The 19,605-nt window shown below is 39.0% G+C and overlaps 1 protein-coding gene across 3 annotated transcripts in view; it reads left to right on the top strand.

The window, feature by feature from the left end:
* LOC132976022 (MAM domain-containing glycosylphosphatidylinositol anchor protein 1) overlaps positions 1 to 17,792 on the top strand; it is a 176,934-nt gene extending 159,142 nt beyond the window's left edge. For 2 of the 3 annotated variants that reach the window (XM_061040983.1, XM_061040969.1), the window contains exons 17-18: positions 6,132 to 6,249; positions 12,780 to 17,792. In XM_061040983.1, the coding sequence (XP_060896966.1) occupies positions 6,132 to 6,249; positions 12,780 to 12,865 (204 nt within the window). In that variant the 3' untranslated portion in view covers positions 12,866 to 17,792. The remainder of the gene's footprint in view (positions 1 to 6,131; positions 6,250 to 12,779) is intronic. The other variant, XM_061040974.1, reaches the window with a different exon arrangement.
* The last annotated feature ends 1,813 nt before the right edge of the window (positions 17,793 to 19,605 follow it).

Raw genomic sequence — 19,605 nt, 5'->3', positions numbered from 1 at the left:
TCATGACTCCCCCCCTTCCAGCTCTCACTGCTGCCTCTCTTACGGCCACCTTCTGTTGCTGCTGTTCCTCCAGCTGCCTTTTCTTCCTCCATTCTCTATCTGTCTCTCATTCACGCTCTCTATCTCTCTGCATCTCTTGGGAGTGCTGGTTTCCCAACAATCAATAATAATGATTGAGCTGTCTGCTGTTGACAAAGGAAATTACCTGACACAATTGCTGTTGTTGTGTTCTGCCGTTTAGCTTCTTTGCTACAAGTTGAAATTGTAAAGAATGACTCTATTGAGCTTATTTTGCCAATTGCTGTTGCTCACTGCAGCTCAAACTATTTTTGCTTGTGTTGTTTATAGAGGAGATGACTGGTAAAGAAAAGGCTGGTGTGTGTGTGTGTGTTTGCTGCTTGTAGCCAAAGGATTGGGTTCGGCATTGCTGTGTTTTCTCAACTAACTGATGCAAGGATTGGCAGCCTTTGGCAACTATCAAAACGATGTTGATTTGTTGTCCCTTATTTACTGAAATTTAGTAAGAGCAGGGGAGAATGTTGCACGAGGATTACTCATAAGTTTATCATCTCAGTTGTTGGGCCTCTGCTTCCCATGAATGAGCGATAAGACTCGTGTGATGTTAGTCTACTGAGTTCACCCATGACTACAACTGAATCAATGTAGTGTTATTACATATAGTCCACATACATAACAGTGCCCAGTTTAGTTTTGTTTAAGATAAACTACAGACAATTCATATTTAAACCAAATGTTCATTGCTTTCATTCACTTCTGCTTTCTGTGACCGTCTTCTTTCTTGTATGTTTCTGGTTCATTGCCACATTTGTTCTACAATTTATGGTGAGGATGTGAATCACCACCCTGTATGTAAGTTCATGTGTCCTTGTGTAGGATGTAGATTAAACAAGGAGTCACCGGTAAATATATCGCACCGTCGCTCTTATAGTTATTTATATCTTCAGTGAGTATATTTAATCTCTAGAAGTCACTCAATTGCCCACACACCATTTTTAAATCATAGAACTACATATTGCACTAAAAGCAAATGAAGTTGAGTGAGTACTCTTTTGATTTGTTTTGCATTGTAATTCTATACAACCAGTCTTCATGCATAGTATCGGTTCCGTTCTGTGACTGTGGCCGGGGGGTTTATGGCTTATATTTTTCATTTTTACCAGCTTTTTACGTGTCTGTTATTTGTAATTAAACAAAATGTTTCACCTTTATTTGTAAAATGCACACTTTTCTGTGTGCTCTCTTTGGACTGTAGTGTTATTGTAAAATATTGTAAAATTAGTTGTATGGCTTTTGCAGGACTACAGATGAAATGTAACAACTGTGCTAATTCCAGCATATTTACATAATACTGCTGATATGTAGATTAATGTGCACTGTCCTCATTCAATACATTTAATCAACTAAGTTACATGATAGTTGTTCCATAGTGAGAGATGTAAAAAGTATTTGAAAATCAGTGTGGTGACATCCATCAGCGGAGATATCCTTAGATCAAACATCCTCATCCTCATCCTGTACAGCCATGTCTTTCTAATTCAACACCTCCAATACACAGGCTCCTTTTTAAAACATGGTGTCCACACCTTCCTTCAGGGCCCCAGCAGACATTAAAAGTGCTTTATTTGACTTGTAAATAAAGTTGTACATGCTTAGTAAATTCAGTTTGGGACTCTTAAAGTTTCAGTTTCACCCACTCTTGATATCCTTCTTTTAACTCTCACTTTCTCTCTTTCTTGATCTTCTTCAGAGAATTAGATAAGGACAATGTTAATCAGTATTATGACACTATTTTTTAAATTCAAAGGCCCGCTTTTCAAAGTTGTACATCAGAATCATCTCCTTCACTTTGTGTGAACCGTAGTTTGCAGCATCAGCCACAATAAAGTATCTCATTCAGTACGGTACAGGCTGCAATCTAATGTCCCTAAATCCCCAGAAAAATAAAGAACACAATCCTTCTTGTGTGATTTATCATTTATCTCGTGTTTCCACTGTGGACAACATTCATAATATTATAATTCAGCAGAATTCCCAAAACATTGCCTTTTTAAGTGAGTGTTACTTTGTTCCACTGAGTGCAGGAGAGACTGCATATTGAAGCTTGTTTCATTTCTGCTTTATGTCGAGAGCACGTCCAGGGAGAACACAAACTTTCTAGTCCTGTGCACAGCTCGCTGACTGCGTACACCGAAGGCCTTTGAGCTGCTGCCACTCGTCTCTGCATTTCCCCTCTCTCTGTGCTCCGTCCAACAAAAGTAATGATGTCTTTGAGAACTGCTTCCATTCCTGCCTCTCTGAAAGAGCTGTATCCCCGCCATTTGCTTTACAAGGTTTTTATTATAAACAGTGGTCAAGCCAACCCATGAGGATACATTAGTATTTAAATTAAGTCTATGACTGCTGGCAATGATTAATGTCTGTATATTCAAGTTGTAAACTCATGAAATATGAACTGGCTCTGTGGGCTTTTCTGCTCTTCATTTTGGTTTATCACTTTTTAAGAGGAAACTAAACCGTTTAGTTTGAGCTGCCAACACGCAGTGAAAACAAAGTGACTCTGCTATTACATTCTCAGTCAATAAATCTGTTGCGTTTGCTGTTACATAATGTAAAAATAATCAGATTCAATGGGCTTTGAAGCTAGTTGTTCATTCAGAGAAACTTATAAAGCAGAAAATGTGGGAACACATAAAGTCAATGGAATTGGGGGGAAAAAAAGAGGTAACATGTTGTAGTAGATTATTTGTGTCCCCATTCGCTCCTTCGTGGTTTACCCAGAGGCCATCTGTGTTCCTTGCAGTGTTTGGTTCCAGGGGGGGCTTGTTGGAAACCAGGCCAACCCACATTTGTGTGCTTCACACTGCACCGAATCTCTTCTGCACTGGTATTTCAAAGCTGTCTCTGTACATCTCTCTCTCTCTCTCTCTCTTTCTTTCTCCCTCTCTCTCTCTCTCTCTGACACACACACACAAACTGCCTCTTTCTCACTGCTGTGTCCCCTCAGGTATGTGGACAGCACATCAATGGGAACATTAAAGGTTACAAGGCTCAACAAAACGACACATTCACAACTCCAACCTGACACTTTATTGTACACCCTTTGATCCTGCAGTCACATACACACACACACACACACACACACACACACACACACACACACACACACACACACACACACACACACACACACACACACACACCCTCTCTTTCTCTCTCTCACACTCATGAGCTGTCTGTCTCACTCACTTCAGCACCGACTCTCTGTGTCACACACTGTTCAGTGTTATGACAAGAATTGGGAATTAAGGTTTGACTTGTAATTTTTTTGGTAAGAGATTTTGTAGTCCACCTGTCCAAAACAGTCAAATGTTTCCTGACTTTTTAGTGAACGTCAAAGTTACATTTCAGGCACATTAGATAAATCAGCAGCACTGTTTAGGCCCATGATAGGCCTTATAATCGTCAGTGCTCAAAATTGAGCATAAAAATGATACATTCTTTTTTTATCAAGCAGTCTTGACACTTTCAAGGTTGAGAAAATCTGAGAAAAATATGTCACCTCAGAGAGCCCAGAAGTGATGTTAAAGTGTGGGCCATTTTTGGCACTGACCACCCACACCTCAGCTCCATCTGTCAGAAGCAAACAATAAGTGAAAGGGCACTGGCCTTTTCAGAGAAACAAAACACGCAAAGTCATTTTGATGCCATCCTGTGTTTCATGGCAGGATATTGCATTGTTTTTTTGCTTGGCTATCCGGTATGCTATCTATGAGGAAATAATTATGCTGGGTGTCAGCTTGTTGTTATTCAGCCATAAAGACAGTTGGTTCTGCTGTGGATCTGTTTTAATGTGTCAAGGCCAGAGTGAGACTCTCAGTTCCCTCCCATCCCAATTAATTTTCTTGCCTCTAATTATCCAACAGTATGGTAAAGCAACTACATCGCTCTGAATCGTTGAAATTCAGTGCCCCTTAGATGAACAACCACCGGTCCAGATTGTTAAGATGCATGTGTATATGTTGTTGGCTGTAGAAGCTCTGTAGTGTACCAGGCTGCTCATATTTTCGATGCAAATTCACTCATAAAAGAGAAGGAGAATACATAAATAAACATGCTTAAAATGCACAGTGAAGAAACAGCACCGTAGCACTTCTAAATTAGATGACCACGGTCCTTTGACCAATTAGCCCCTTCCTTCTACTTCCTCTTATTTACCGTCACAGCTAGCCTCCAACCAGGAAATCAAATAATCCTTTTGCACAAATGAGCAGAGCAGCTAAACCCCATCCAGCCTGTGCTGCTGCACTTCTTTTCAGTCTCCCTTCACGCCGCCCAATCAGTTTCAAGGTTCTCCTAATTATTTTATTCATTCATTCTAAGACGATCTCTTGTTGTGGGACTAATGAATGTAATTGAATGGGGATTTCTATTTGGGAAGGACAGTAGGGGGGGCAGAGAGAAGATTATCTAGGAAACCTGTACATTTTGTCTTGTTTTTATTTTGAAAGTTTTAAGGGCCAGTGCACGTTCAGCCTGCAGTGTGTGCTTGGAAACTGGTCGAGGTCACACAGGGAGAAGTTTACTGAACCAAAGAGAAAAAAAGTTCAACGTTTTCTCGAGAAAGAGCAACAGTAACTGAGCCAGGGGCTGTTCAAACTACTTGAATGACATTTACAGAATTATCCATTTCCAGCGTCTTTCTCCATTCACCTTTAACTTGGCTTTCATGATTACACTGCAGAGGTGAACTGATGAAATTACTCCACATGCACACACTCATGCTGATCGCTGTCTACGGCAATGAATAGGTTATTGGTATCTGCCCCATGAATTTCTGTTTGATACTTCAAACTGACAAGGCTGTGAGGTGCTAACAGCACAATGCTCGCAGATTAAAACTCAGCTAATGGATTGTTCCAGCAGTGAGAAATAGTTACCAAAGTGTTTGCTCCGCTCTCCACCTTTTCATTTTCTCTCAACATACATGGGGTGGGGTCAGGATTTTTCTTCATGGTGGGTCAGGCTGGGGGTTAACTGAACCCACCCTTAGTATTGTTTCAACATTTACACACAAATTGGCAGCAGGTGGGTTAAACACTCTGTTAATGCTCTACCACATCAGATCTGTGTTAACAGATGGAGTTTTAAAATGAGGCCAGTCAAGCATATTCGAACCCCCTCCATGCACACACCTGCTCACTCTGTAGTCGTGTATGTATGTGTTATATACACAGAATGCAGGCCTTTTTCGATCAGCTCATCATACATATATCTGTTCTTCTTCTTTTATTGGAGTGGATAAAGGGTTAAGTGGGAAAAGTTGATATACGTACGGCCTGTGTGCCAATTTTAGTCTGATGTGCATTTCTGTAGAAACCACTTAACAGATCAAATAAGCAATTAATACTGTATCCCTCCAACATGATTACACAAAGAGAAATGTGGCTCTCTTATTTAAATTCAAACATTAAAAAGCACACAATTCAAAGCTGGTAACTACAGACATGGGAGTTGCTTTCCTTGTTATTTGCAGTATTAAAGTTTCCTTTCTGTTTTTTTTTCTCTCCACATATTCCAGACTGAATGGCTTGGTTTGTGATTAGCTGGGTGCCTTGGTACACCACAGTAATTAGGCTGTCAATCAAAACCAGATGGCTGGTGGCTATCGCCTGAAAAGTCTTCAGATGAGGCTCCTGTTTGGCTTTGTGCTTGTGGGTCCAGGAGTGATTACAGGATGAAAATGAAACTTTTGAATATTTCATACTGAAGTTATATTACTACCTGCATATTATTACCACCTTTGCTGTTAGGGGGATGAATGTTTCAGTCACAATGGCTTGCCCAATTCATTTACATTTAATCGATTCATTTGGCCTGTTTAATTCTGTTATTACATCATGAGAAGAAAGAGTTTAAAAATCAATCTTGTTTCATTAAGATGTAAAAATAACTTACAGATAGTATTTTTATAATTAATGACTGTCGGAATTGTATTCAGGTAAAATTTCCGTAGGCTATTTTATGTTAGTTTAAGTTTTTTTTTCTCACAGGGCAATGAGTTTTAGTCTCTTATCTCACACATAACATCTGTCTCTTTTTCTCCTTAACAGATTGTGTTTGAAGGAATTCGAGGTCCTAAATATGAGGGAGACATTGCCATCGATGACGTGTCCATCACCATAGGAAAATGCAAGCAGGGGAACACTGTAGCCAGCGCAGGTAAGACAGGTAAGATAGACAGTTCTTTGAGTGGAGAGACATAAAGACCTACAGAAACACAGAAAGGGATCTGTGATTTACTTTTGATCTCCTCGTTGTCTATCTATGTATCTATGCAACAGATGATCAATTAAAGAAGGACTTTAAAGAAGCTGAAACAGAGCTAAACTAAACTTAATTGAACTGAATTGGTTTCAAATTAAAAGTAATACATTGAGAATCAGAATAAAAGGCAGGATTTTTAAAGGAATGGGAAATAGAGAACTTAATGTTCTCCTTATTGTTCTGGAGGTGTGGGGACATGGCTCAGACAGAAAATGATGTCAGTGAGGGGGCTTTGGGGAGACAAGTGGACACCACATGGCTCTGGCATGCAGGTGATTTGGAAGCGGCATTATCATTGGTGCTCCTTCCTCTCCCTCTATTGATTTATTTACTTACCCTATCTTTTCTCTTTCTTTTCATCCTCTGACTTTAAGCATCCATCCCTGCAGCCTCACTTACCTTCATTATATCCTCTCTCTATTTCTGTTACCTTCTGTTCCCTGCCAGCAACTATTTATCTGTATATCTCTTCACCCAGCCTTTTAAAAGCTTCTGTTATTTACCTTTTAGATAGAAAGAGAGGATCGGGAGAAAGTAAGTAATTATGAGAATTTAGAGAAAATCAGCGAAGTGAATAGTAAGAGATTTCATTGCTGCCAAGGAAAGGGAAAACACCTTGATGTGACATTATTGTGGCTTCAGTCCACCATAAGACTTACTTCATAAGTCAACCAGTTTCACCACACTACTCATGCTGACATGTTGGATGAGATGAACCAAACTACGTGCCCATAAATGCCAGACCTTTTTTTTGCTACTAAAAACGAACGTTTGTGACGGTGCACTTCGACACAAGTCTTGAACCAGCCAAGAAAACAAGTGAGGTACGTGGAATGAGTGCATGTCCATGTAAGCGTGTGAAGAAATAGCCTGAAGAGCCGGACTGTGAAGGAAAGACAGAGAAAAGAGAAAAGGTCAAAGACAGAGAGTGAGCGAAGGTGTGTGTGTGTGGGCTTGAGAGGGGAAAGAGACAGAGAGGGAAGAAAATAGAAAGAGAGAGAGACCGGTCCAAGAACCAAAAAGAAGAAAGAGAATCTGATACTAAAACATGCCAGCAGGTAAGTTACAGTAACAGCTGCCCTCTGCCAGACAAATACACAAACAAATATGAACAGATACATAAACATTAAATCATTATAAAAGCATTGATGCTTTGCTTCTGTCTACAGACAAGCCCAAAGCAGCTGGTTGGCACAGTTCTTTTAAAGTGAACTGTTTTTTTACCTATAGGGTGAAATGGAGACAACTCATATTTGTAACTCTGACTGAACTAATAACTGATCTTTTAAATGTTCTACTACCAATTAGTTGGACTTACTTTTACAAAGAGATTAGTCTCCCCATTAAAACATGAGTGCAGTTTGCCAAGCAAGTTGTGTACTGTTTTTAAGTGCACCCTCTATTTTAGGACTCTCAGTTTTGATAAGGGAAGACTCAAAAACACATTTTAGGTGGGGAGAAAAATGTCTCACATTGAGCAACCCACATCTAATGGGAAGAACAAAATGCAAAAAGCGTAGTGTGTTAGGGATTTCAATGCGACAACATTATGCAGCAACATGTGGTGAGAACCTTACATGGTTTTATTCACTTTTTGGGACATAGGAAAAGAGCTGTGGAAACAACACGAAACAGCCAAAATGAGAAAGTGAATTATTGAAACCTTCCTTTTACCTCTTCAAACCCCCAATGTGAGATGTGTGTGTGTGTGTGTGTGTGTGTGTGTGTGTGTGTGTGTGTGTGTGTGTGTGTGTGTGTGTGTGTGTGTGTGTGTGTGTGTGTGTGTGTGTGTGTGTGTGTGTGTGTGTGTGTGTAGTAGTGAGAGATCTCGCACATATGTGCATGTAAAGGCACTGGCGGATAGAGTGAATAATGGATTAGGGTGTAAACAGGAAGAGGAAAGCTCTTGAGCTCTCTGAGTGTGTGCGTTTGTGCGTGTGCATGTGTGTCCTGCAGGTTTGTGCAGACAGAGACACACAGTGAAGACAGATGGGTAATTATCAAGCAGGAGACTGAAGACTTGCTGCCACTGTGAGAAACACAAATGCCTCTGTCTGGGGTACAAAGTTTGCCGCCTTGGAAAAGTGAGGATTAAAGGAGGATTAAAATTAATTCATGTTTACTAGGTACGATGAAATCAAAAGGAATATGATTTCGAAGAAAATGCAAACTCAATTTTAGCATACCTTCTATTGTAATAAACGCGAGATGCAAACGGTCTCTAACAATGTTGGACAGTCTAAAACTCTGTATACGTTCCTCTCGCCAGGTTTAAAAAGCTGTGTGTATTCCTGACTCTGTTTAATAATCCTCTATCACAGTAAAACTGGGCGAACATGCAGGAGCCTCGTTTCCACTCCACTTCCACCTCATGGATGTAGAAAACGCCTGTTGTTTCAGTACAGATATTTGTATCTGTATATCTGTACTATCCTGATCCACCACTTATTACACCTTTCAGTGGAAAGAGCGGTAAAAACAAAGTGCCATTCCATCCATTACACAACATCACAGAGCCGACCATTCTGCACAGCTGTGGTGCTATTTATAGCAGCAATGCAACTCATTCAAAACAAGTAAACCACATTCACAATAATACACTAGACTTAATTATAAATTATCAGAGGAATGATCAATGACTAATTTATCAACCTCATAATGAAGCAGATATTTACAAAGTGCGTATCAGTGAAGTGAAATGAAACCATTAGCAGGAGGCTGGGACGTGGACATATAACTCGAAAGAAAGATCCATTTTAATGTATAGTTCAAATGCATGCTAATTCATTAGAATTGGACAGATGTTTAACAGAAGTGTCTGTGATACTGGCAGAAACTATTAGTCTAAGGTTTCAGATCTTACTTTATTCATTTGAATGAACCTTTTCATATCAGCATGAGAGCAGCTACTGTATGTGAGGGGAGACAGGTTATCCCTGTACATGAAGGGTTCTGTATGTGCCGATACATTTATTTTACATTTGCAAACTTTAACAATTAATTTGATCGCTGTTGCCTAGAAACATGCTGTATACTTTTGAGGTGAATAAACAGAAAAACAGACATGACAGATATGCACGGTGAGATAGTGTTTTGAATGCACAAGAAAAAAAAACTGCACATAACATCAATAGCAGCTTTGATCAGGAGACCGTCATCCCTCTATGTGTGTGGTGTGTGTGTGTGTGTTTGTGTGTGTGTGAGTGTGCGTGTGTGTGTGTGTGTGTGTGAGTGTGTGTGTGTGTGTGTGTGTGAGTGTGCGTGTGTGTGTGTGTGTGTGTGAGTGTGAGTGTGCGTGTGTGTGTGTGTGTTTGTGCGTGTGTGTGTGTGTGTGTGAGTGTGCGTGTGTGTGTGTGTGTGTGTGTGCGTGTGCGTGTGTGTGTGTTTGTGCGTGTGTGTGCGTTTCCCAATAATGCTTTAGTGAATCTTGCAGGAGGTGGAGGGAGAGTGGGTGGGTCTAGCAGCTTTACCCAGCTGATACATCACACCTGAGACACACATGTACATATACACACACACACACACACGCACACATAAAAACTCACATTTGTGCATTCCGCTGCAAGTATTTTCAGTGGAGACTTGCAAACTTATACACTCACAGGGATGATGAATACTCTCATTTGACAGCTGTAGTATCTGTGTGCTTATACTCACATGCACACACATGTAGTTCAGGTTAATTATGTGCACTCACTGTGGACTGTTATCCTACAGTCCTCCGCAAATGAAAGATGATTACCTCTGACATGTTTGGTGCAACTCTGTCAGCATAAATCACAGAGGAGCTGGAAGGCGCACCTGTCTCTAACTGTACTTTTACTATATCCTGTTTTCTCTGAACAGTTTTCCTCTTCATTTCTTTCATCATGTTGATCCACTGCATCCAGTTCTGAAAATGTGCCTAAGTGACAGTAAAAGTTGTAGCTACCTTAATCAAGGGAGACTGTCTGCATCAGAAATATGACTGTAGAGGATTGTGCAATACCTAATGTTATTTACTTCTTTAATTAATAATAATAATTTATACTTTATTAATCCTGCGAGGGGAAATTCGGTTAGAAATTAGGCTATCAACATCTAGTTGTTATGGCTATTTTTTTTCAAGACAAGGCTGACAGTCAGGTGACAGTCTGACCTGTTGGTTGTTGTCTGTGATAATGGATATTTCAACACAAGACTTTCATGCTGCAACGCCTGAGCTTTTCTAATACATGGAAGAAGATACGATTTAATTAGCTTTAAATTAAAGGTTAATTAAATGTTTTCACTTTCAGATAAGTTGTTTGTATGATTTCTATAAGAGTATTGTACCTTGTAAAATCTGTATTCATTTGTGTTCTTAGCCCTTTGAGTAACCCGGTCAGTACAATTCATACATTTTATTACAAGGACTGTATTAAAATAAACACAGGGATAAAAGCATTTGAGACTGTCCTGATTGAATCAGTTTACCGCCGATCATTTGGATATGGCTGGTTAAACAGACAGTGATTTTTTCGCTGGTTGCAGCACTAATAAAGCAAAAAGATGCAGATATACACGGCCAGATTTATGTTAGTGGATTAAAATGCCTTTAATGTCTTAACTATGAAATACAGTACACGGAGTCATCGACAAAATACACATCTACATTATAAAACACGTTGTACTGCATGAAGCTTTTAATCCGGTCAATTCTCTAACTCTTTACTATCATGACAGTACAGCTAGATAATCCATCAGGTATGGATCTGACTGCACCTGAATCACTAACACACACTCACTAGAGAGAGAGAGAGGGAGAGGGAGGGAGAGAGAGAGGGAGAGGGAGGGAGAGAGGGAGGGAGGGACTCCACTGGGCAGACATGTAAAACACCATGCTTACTTCAATCTACCTGTGTACCATCTATTCAATAGTGTGTGCGTGTGTGTGTGTGTGTAGGTGTGAGTGTGGGTGTGTGAGAGAGTGCTCTTATATTAACATTGATTTTCTGCCTGGAGGACAGACACTTGATATGAAATCATATTGATCTTTGAAATACAATAGCCACGTTTTATTCATGTTTTTGAGCAGCTTGTACGAGTAATTTGTTGCTGCATCTTTGTAATGATATGGATAAAAAGAGAGACTTGTATTATTTACTGGATATATACAAGAAGAGAATGTCTTTGTGTACTGCTCTCTTGCAGGACTCAAGGATTTTGAAACTGTTAGAAATAATTGGAAAGTGAAACTGCTAGTTTCTCTTATGTATTAACAATAACGTTCGATTACGTTTTGTAACTACATTAACCTGTAGAAAGGCATCAAGAAGAAACAATCCATCACATATAGGTGATGAAGAAATCAATCACTCGTAACTTTTCATTAAAGTCTCAGCACTGTCATGTCTTTGTAACTCTTTCCTGTGTACTCACTCACCTCCTTAAACTTTGTTTTTAGGTTTGCCCTTCTTTCCATTTCAACTCAATTGTTCTAATATTGTTTTTTGTGACAGTGAAAATAGTCTGAACTTTTTGCATCACAAGCGCGCTAAGCCTCAGGCCTCGAGGCAGAGAGATAAATATACATGTAGAGTTATCTATTAGCCAGGGGTTAATGTTGTGTCAAGGTTATTCTGGTGTTCGTTGAATTCAGAATACAAGGGACAGATACAGACACATGGAATGGCAGTGACCCTGTCCTTTACTTTCTTGTGGAACAAATTATGAGTAAAGTATTTATCTGCATGACTCAGATGACAGGAGTTTGGGGAGTGCTAGAGGTAACATCCAATCAATGAATAAAATATTTCTTTTTGAAATTACACCAGATCATAACCAAAGCTATCACAGCAGGTGTAGTTTCAACTCTTTGTTATATTATTGAGAGGAAATAATTAATTAACCCCCCCCCCCCCCCCCCCCCATGTGAAAGCAGTTGGCAGCAGCAGTGGGAAGGAAAGCTTCCTTTGAGCAGACTCGTTGGTGAACAGCCATCTGCTGGGACTGGATGGGCCGAGAAGGTGGGATGAAGGGAGAGAAAGGAAAACAGGGACAGATACAGATACACAGCGAGGCAGAGAGAGCATGTGATGCAACAAAACTAACAGATAAGCTAGACCCAAAGTAGTCGTGCTCCTAATAACAGTAGAAATAAGACTAGTGTAAGCAATAATGATATGAATAATTACAACAAAGTGTGACTGATCATAGTAGCAAATAGAAATTAATCTGAAGTTTGAAACTTAGGACGTCTCTAAGTATTTTCATACAGTTCAATTTAATTCAGCTTCATTCCAAAGCGTGATAATTAAAATACAAAGTAAAGTAAAGAATAGTAATAATCAATAATTCAGTAGTAGATCAATAATGATATTACAACATGAGCCATCCTCAGATTTCAACTAAGAAATAACTCATGAGAATTAATGAGACATATGTGTTGTTGTTTTTAAAATCTGTTTCCACAGTTCTGATCGGTGGATCTCACTCGCTCCCATTGGCCAGCTGGCTGACCTTTGGCCTCTCCTGCTTCCTGTCGCTGCTCTACAGATGATGAGCACTTCCCACAGCAAATTTTGTCTGTAGTGACAGACACTGCCCTGACTCGCGCTCTTTTACTTCTTTCTCAACCCTCCTCCTTCCTTTCCCCTTTCCTAATCTCGCCCGTCTCCCTAAGTGTCTTTCCTTCTCCACACATCCTTCTATCCTTCATGCATCCGTTTCATCCTTCTTCTTCTTGCTGCGATAAATGGTAACACAAATTCTTTGTCTTGTTCTTCTGCTCTGCTTTCTTTGAACATATCCCCCTTAAGACTCCTAGCATAACCAACTGACGCTCATACTGTATTTAGGATAATATAGTTAATGATCTTTGACTGTCAAAACCTCATACTCTCTCCTTTGTCGCTCTATTTAGTCTTATTAGATTGACTTTGTCCATGTCCGTGTGTCACTTTGTCACCTTCTCCTCTCCGTCATCACCCTTCTTCATCCATATGTGCACCTTCTCATGTACTCACCTCGTCCCAATCCCCCAGACACACCAAAGTGTCGGACACTCTACCAAAGATGACAAAGGACCTGAGGGAATAAAGCGAGGAAACGGGGGATTCCAGGAAGAAAGTGAAAGACGTAGGAAAAAGGAGGAAAAATCCTTCAAGACTGTCTCCCTTCTGTCTCAACCTTCGAGACTGTGGGAGCCACTGAATGATAAAGAGACAGATGGGAATATAAACTGATGGACGAATGACAGAATAAACAAATGAACTGTGAGGGAAGAACAAAGCGGACGCAGAGGGGAAAAGAAATGTGCTCCTGGTAGCCTCTCTGTTTGCCCTCTGCTCGCAACAAGAGACAAACCTCAGTGCGGATTATACGTGTACATTTATCTCTATATATATTAAATATAACAAAGTTTAAACTAAAACACAACTAGGACAGTGGAGGACTTTACAAAGTGGAATTAAAGAAGCACAACGTTTATACAACCTCTGCTGTTCCTTTGGGTTTTATTCTACTTATTATGTCGTGTTGCAATTCGTCAGACCTTTTCAGTGTTTTTGATATTTTGCTTTTCTTTTTTTTTTGTTTTTGTTTATGACATTATGAGGGTCAAAGACAGAGGGTAATAAAGTATTATATTAATATTAATGAGAGGCAGAGACGCTGATTTGAGATCAAGAACCGAATATGAGCACGAGGAGGGAAATATGGGCCAGAAGCCTCTTGGATTGAACCCTCACAAAGTTTTCTTCACAAATACCGAACACACATACATACTGGCACACACACACACACACACACTCAGTTGTCTTTGCTGACATCACAGCAGGGCCCTCAGCTCAACTTCTGCCTCAAATACATGTCTGCTCTGTGATTGACCCAGAAGGGAAACTATGGCAGATAGTTGCAACGTTCTCATTTCTTCTCCCTCACCATGAACTTCCATTCAGAGAACAACATGACTCAGACGTCTGGAATGATTGACCACAGTAGAGTAGTCGGACATGTCTCCAAAGAAAAGAAAAGAAACACGGTGTGCTACAAGAGGCAGGAAAGAGCCTGGAGTGAGGTCAGGTGAATAATGAATGATCAGAGAGCTCTTCTTTCTCCACAGGTTATTAAATGTCATGTATGAAATCTTCATACACATGTGAGTGAGAGGTGGAGAAGACTGTCAGTATCAGCAGGGTGTGCAGTGTGGATTGCTTCCTCTCATGAATTAATTACATTGAATGTCTGTAGTGGAAAACAATTTCATAATCACATAGATATGATTGTTAAAAGTGAAGCAATACTAATATCTATAACTCTATATACCATTCATAACGTTTCATGAATTAAAGCTGTAGCTTTTTTATCTGTCCAGGAGGTGGTACGTCTGTTTTGCTGCGTCATACTTCAGCTTATGTCTAAATAACTTGACATCAACCAGTCGAACTGCTTCGCTAACTGAACGGCTTATTATACAGTTATGACTCTTTGCTGATCGCTATACATGTGAATTAATCATTTAAAGACCATATGTTTGTTTGTGTCATGTCACACTGATGCCACATACCTGTTTTTATAAATTGAGGTCGTTAAGAATCGTATTATTGATTTTCAAATCAAAACCATGACACGCTGCGACTATGCTGGCTCATCCAGTGTGCTGTAAGAGCCAATTTATGTAGTTGCATTGCTGTGTACGGTTTGTGTATCCTCTACAATGGCGAGCTTTTAGTTCCCACAGAGATATGTGAGCCTGTTAACAGATCTGTAACCCCACAGAGAGTAATGCATACAAAGAAAAACATGAGAGCCCTTTGAAAACTATATCTAAGCTCTGTCATCATTTACTTTGGTATGATGACTACAGGCTGTGTCTGAATGATGCAAAGCTATGGAAGAATTTCATTTAAGTGACATGCTACACTGTAAATGTAAATGTGACATTCTGCAGTCACACACATGATACGTTTATAATAGTTTCCTCTGGATATATTTATGCTCAATGCCTGTCATATTACCAAAATGCAACATTGCAAAGTGTTTTTGTTATTCTGCATTCACAGCAATTCCTCCATGTCACATGGTTAAGTGAATCAGCAACAGTGAAATATATATCAGTTATACATTATTGTAAAAAAGATTTAGTACTAAAGCAGCATAATATAGGTCACTTTGTACCTGTAATGTACTAAACACACTTTGGAAATATCTTTAAGCATTGATGTGCATGGCATTTCATCATGCTGTCAAATGTTTTTTTTAGATTGCCTCATCTTTCAACGGCAGTAGTAACCTGGGAGACACTACCATTGTAGTTATTGCATTTGGACGTGTGTCAGTTACAAAGCAGACAGAACGCTGCTGTAACCTTTGTTATGTCTGCCAAACTGACATTTTGTTCTATGACAATACCGAGCGAAAGTTGCATTATTAAAACCACCTAACAACAAAATGTCAAAATATGACATCAAATACACTCGTGCAAAATATCCAACTCATTGCCAAGCTGAAGCTGTCTGTGTGTGAACTAATGAAGCAACACATTTCTTTTTCACTAGTGAGTATTAAAAGACATGTGGCCACTAGTCGTCAACTCATACAGGATTAAGAATTTCTTCTTCTTCACAATCAACTTTAAAAATGATTCACATGAAAAATAATGTTTTACATAAAAAATAACTCACATGTAGGATAGATACTAAGAAAGGTTTGCACGCATCATCCACTATACAGAAAATGCTTAAAGCATCACTGATTTTTAACATCCATCATTCCAGTAGAAGAAAAATACAATCAAGTGACTTATAATTTATTTAAAATAAGAAGTCAATTCAAATTATTTTTAAAAAGAAAAACAACCAAAATGTCTCATCTATTTGACCTTCTTTGACAGAGAGCAAACCAACATCTTTAACATTTTGACCATCATGCAGAGCTGTAACTGAGCACAGCGAGAATCTGTAGCACACCCGTACATTCATGTAAAATAATCAATAGAAGGTTTAAGATCCATCAAAACATGTTTGTCTTAAACAGCATACTGAGAACAAATCTCTATCTTACCTAAAAATAATACCTGCACTATTCTTCAGTTTGTTAAAAACACAAAGATAATGTCGACATAATTATCTTTTCATGTCATATGATGGCATGTCAAAAACAAAAATGTAATTTTACTTCTGGTAATCTGAAGGCCTCTCAATATTTATTTTTTGATATTTATGATTATTTAAAAAAAATGTTTTTTAAATTAAATACGATCCAGAAAAAACAGAAACCCAAGCTTTCTTAATTGTTTTGCAGAAGATGTGAGAAGAATGGCCTTTTCTTTTCTTTTTTTAATCATTAGGTGACAGTAAATTAACTCAGTTAATTTAGTCAGTCAATCACAACAGTGATAAATGTTGTTTTCCAAATTGTGGTATCTTCTTTTTCCTATTAAATGTTCAATGTGTCACAGTTAGCAACATGCTAAATCATTTATTTACTAAGACCCTGTAGAGCTGCACATGTACACACACACACACACACACACACACACACACACACAGTTTTCTGCCATCACAGTGGTGAAAATAAAATACTGGAATGACAAACTGACTGTTAATGTCCCATCTACTGTCTGCACTGACTTGAGTTTATTGGAGTTGAGAAAGCCTATCTTGACAAAGCATCATAGTTAAATGTACAAGCTGCCAATACACTGAGCAACTGGTGTGGAAATAGTTCCTCCTAGCAACATTACAAAGTTTGATATTATTCTCACTTTGTAAGAAATAAGATGATGTGAAACTTTGGCTGTCTGGGTGCTGATAACACTCCAGGTTAATGCTTCTTTGATACTAAATAAATTATTGGGGTATTACAGCTTTGGTTTAATGACCAGATTCACCTTTTTCACAAAACACTGTGACCCTTGCCTGGGTTCCCCCAAAAAGGTTCAGAACAGTTAACATTTGTTAAGTTAAATATTTTCAGTGAGGAAAAAAGTACCAAAAATACGACAACGGAGAGACTCTCTGAAGTGCACAAACTGAATCTCAGTATTTCAATGGGTCGTTTATCATTTGACCAACACATGATGGTGTCTCTGTTTTCTGGTATCTAATGTTTCACCATGCAGCTTCAATGTGATACGCCTTAAAAGCTTATGAATTTATTTTGAAGGAATCACCTGACTATTGAAACTCACTGTGATGAGCATTGTCTTCACATTCACTTTTAAGATACAGTGCATCAATCACAGTGATGGAACACATAATGACTGTCCAGCGGAGGTTTCCATGCCATACAACAATGTATGTTTGGATACATTTTGGAACAAAAGTTGTTGTGCACTTTTAATGAAATGCACTTTGAATGTGAGGTGAAGGGAGAAGGGTATCAACCAGTGCTGGTTGTTGTATATCTGTGTCATGTTCTGAAATATTTTAGAGGAAAAATATATTTGAAATATGAAAGGTTCAAATAAACATTTGTGAAACAATTATTCGGCTTGTGTTTAACGATATTATAACTTCTTAAAGTTGGCTCATTTCATGATGTAGAGTTATATAAAGTAGATAACTGCTGTTTCCATAACTGTACATTTATACTGAAGCTACATCTAGTTATCTTAAACTAGCATTAACAGGGGAACAGCTAGCTTATAGTATGAGAATGAAAGAATCTTCCCACTTTAAATTAAGACTGTTCAAGCCATAAGTAAATGTGTGTTTGATTAATGCATTTATTTATCCAAATAAAAATGGCTATGTTTTACCAAGGGTCAAGCTCAGGCAGGGGTGGAAGGTAGTCGTACATTTACTTATGTTCATGAGAAGCATTGTACTTCACTACCTTTCATATAGAATAGCAGATAAGAATCCAAATTTAATTAACAAAAAGTCCAAAACCCATCTTCAGCAAAAGTCCAAACAAAGTCCAGAAACAGTAAAACAAATCACAGGAAGGCACAGGAAAACCCAGACTTTGAGAAAACACATTAAAACTGGTAAGAAGATGTATGACCTGACAACAAGAGGGAAGGAACACCGAGACTAAATAGACACAGGGGTAATCAGACACAGGTGAGACTATAGACACAGGTGAAGACAATCAGGGAAGTCAACACTGGAGGGAAACCAGACAGAGAGAGGAAGTAAGTCAAGACCAAAAACACTACGGATATACTCAGGGAAACAAGCAACACTAGGATAGAAAATTACCAAATAAAACAGGAAATGACAACTAAGCAACAAAAACAAGCGTATACCAGGACATAGCATCTGTTACTGAGTAAATGAAAATATCAAATTAACATCAAAACAATTAAAGCCAGCTGCACAAAACTGGCCAGATGATTGGCTGACATCCATCACCTGACTGAAGAGACATTTAATGGAGCAGCCACGCCCAAATACGAAGCATGGAAGAGGCAAGTAACACCTAAAGCCTCGGTAAAAAGATTAACTCGATGAACAATAAATAACTTACTGGCCACAGTGAAGAAACCAGTTGGCTATGCTATGGAGCAGAACCAGCTTATTGACTCCAAACTTGCTGAGATTCATAACCTTTCGCCTAAGAGTAGATAAAGATATGATAAAACAACTTTCCTACCCCTCTATTTTCTCTTGATAGCATCCTCATGTTCCGAGAGAAAGGGATGGATGGCACGTGTCATGAATGCTTTTCTCAGGAATTAAAAAATTACCAACAAATTTAATCGCTTCCCACTAATGACTTTTGTGCCAAGGCTGCCAGCTCATGCATCCCTAATTTGTGAGATGTGTGCGTAAAAAGTAAAATGAAGTCACACAAACAGCTTTCTCCCATCTCTCAACACCTCAGCGTAGGATGTCACTACAAAGTCATGCCATCACAACGAATACTGTAATCTGATCTCATTTACACTCCAAGGGCGCGCAGTTATCTTCTCACTTGCACTGACATTATCACTGACTCTAAATGTGCTTTGCAATTGCTTTCTGTTCCTACCAATTTGTTTTTGTCTTTTCCTCCTTAGCCTTTGTTGTTTTTCTTCTTGGGCTGTCCCCAATATCTTTTCTATCACAGGTGAAATAGATACAAAGATAGCACAGAAATATACACCTGCCAAATAATATAGAGCGGGTATGAAGAATCTGTCTGGTTTTGACCTTTGTAACAGGCTGTTCCTGTTTAGCTTGCTTATATCAGTCTGAAGGCTGGGTAAAGTCATAAGTGTCAGATAGTTGAGCTTTCAGGTATTTCTGCTCAAGTTTGACTTCTGAGTAGAGAGCTTTTTCCTTTCAGAATAAACTGCAAGGCCCAGCCAAG

This window comes from Labrus mixtus, chromosome 1 (genome assembly GCF_963584025.1).
Source record: "Labrus mixtus chromosome 1, fLabMix1.1, whole genome shotgun sequence".
Taxonomy (NCBI): Eukaryota; Metazoa; Chordata; class Actinopteri; order Labriformes; family Labridae; genus Labrus; species Labrus mixtus.
This window is presented reverse-complemented; position numbering and strand designations above follow the sequence as displayed.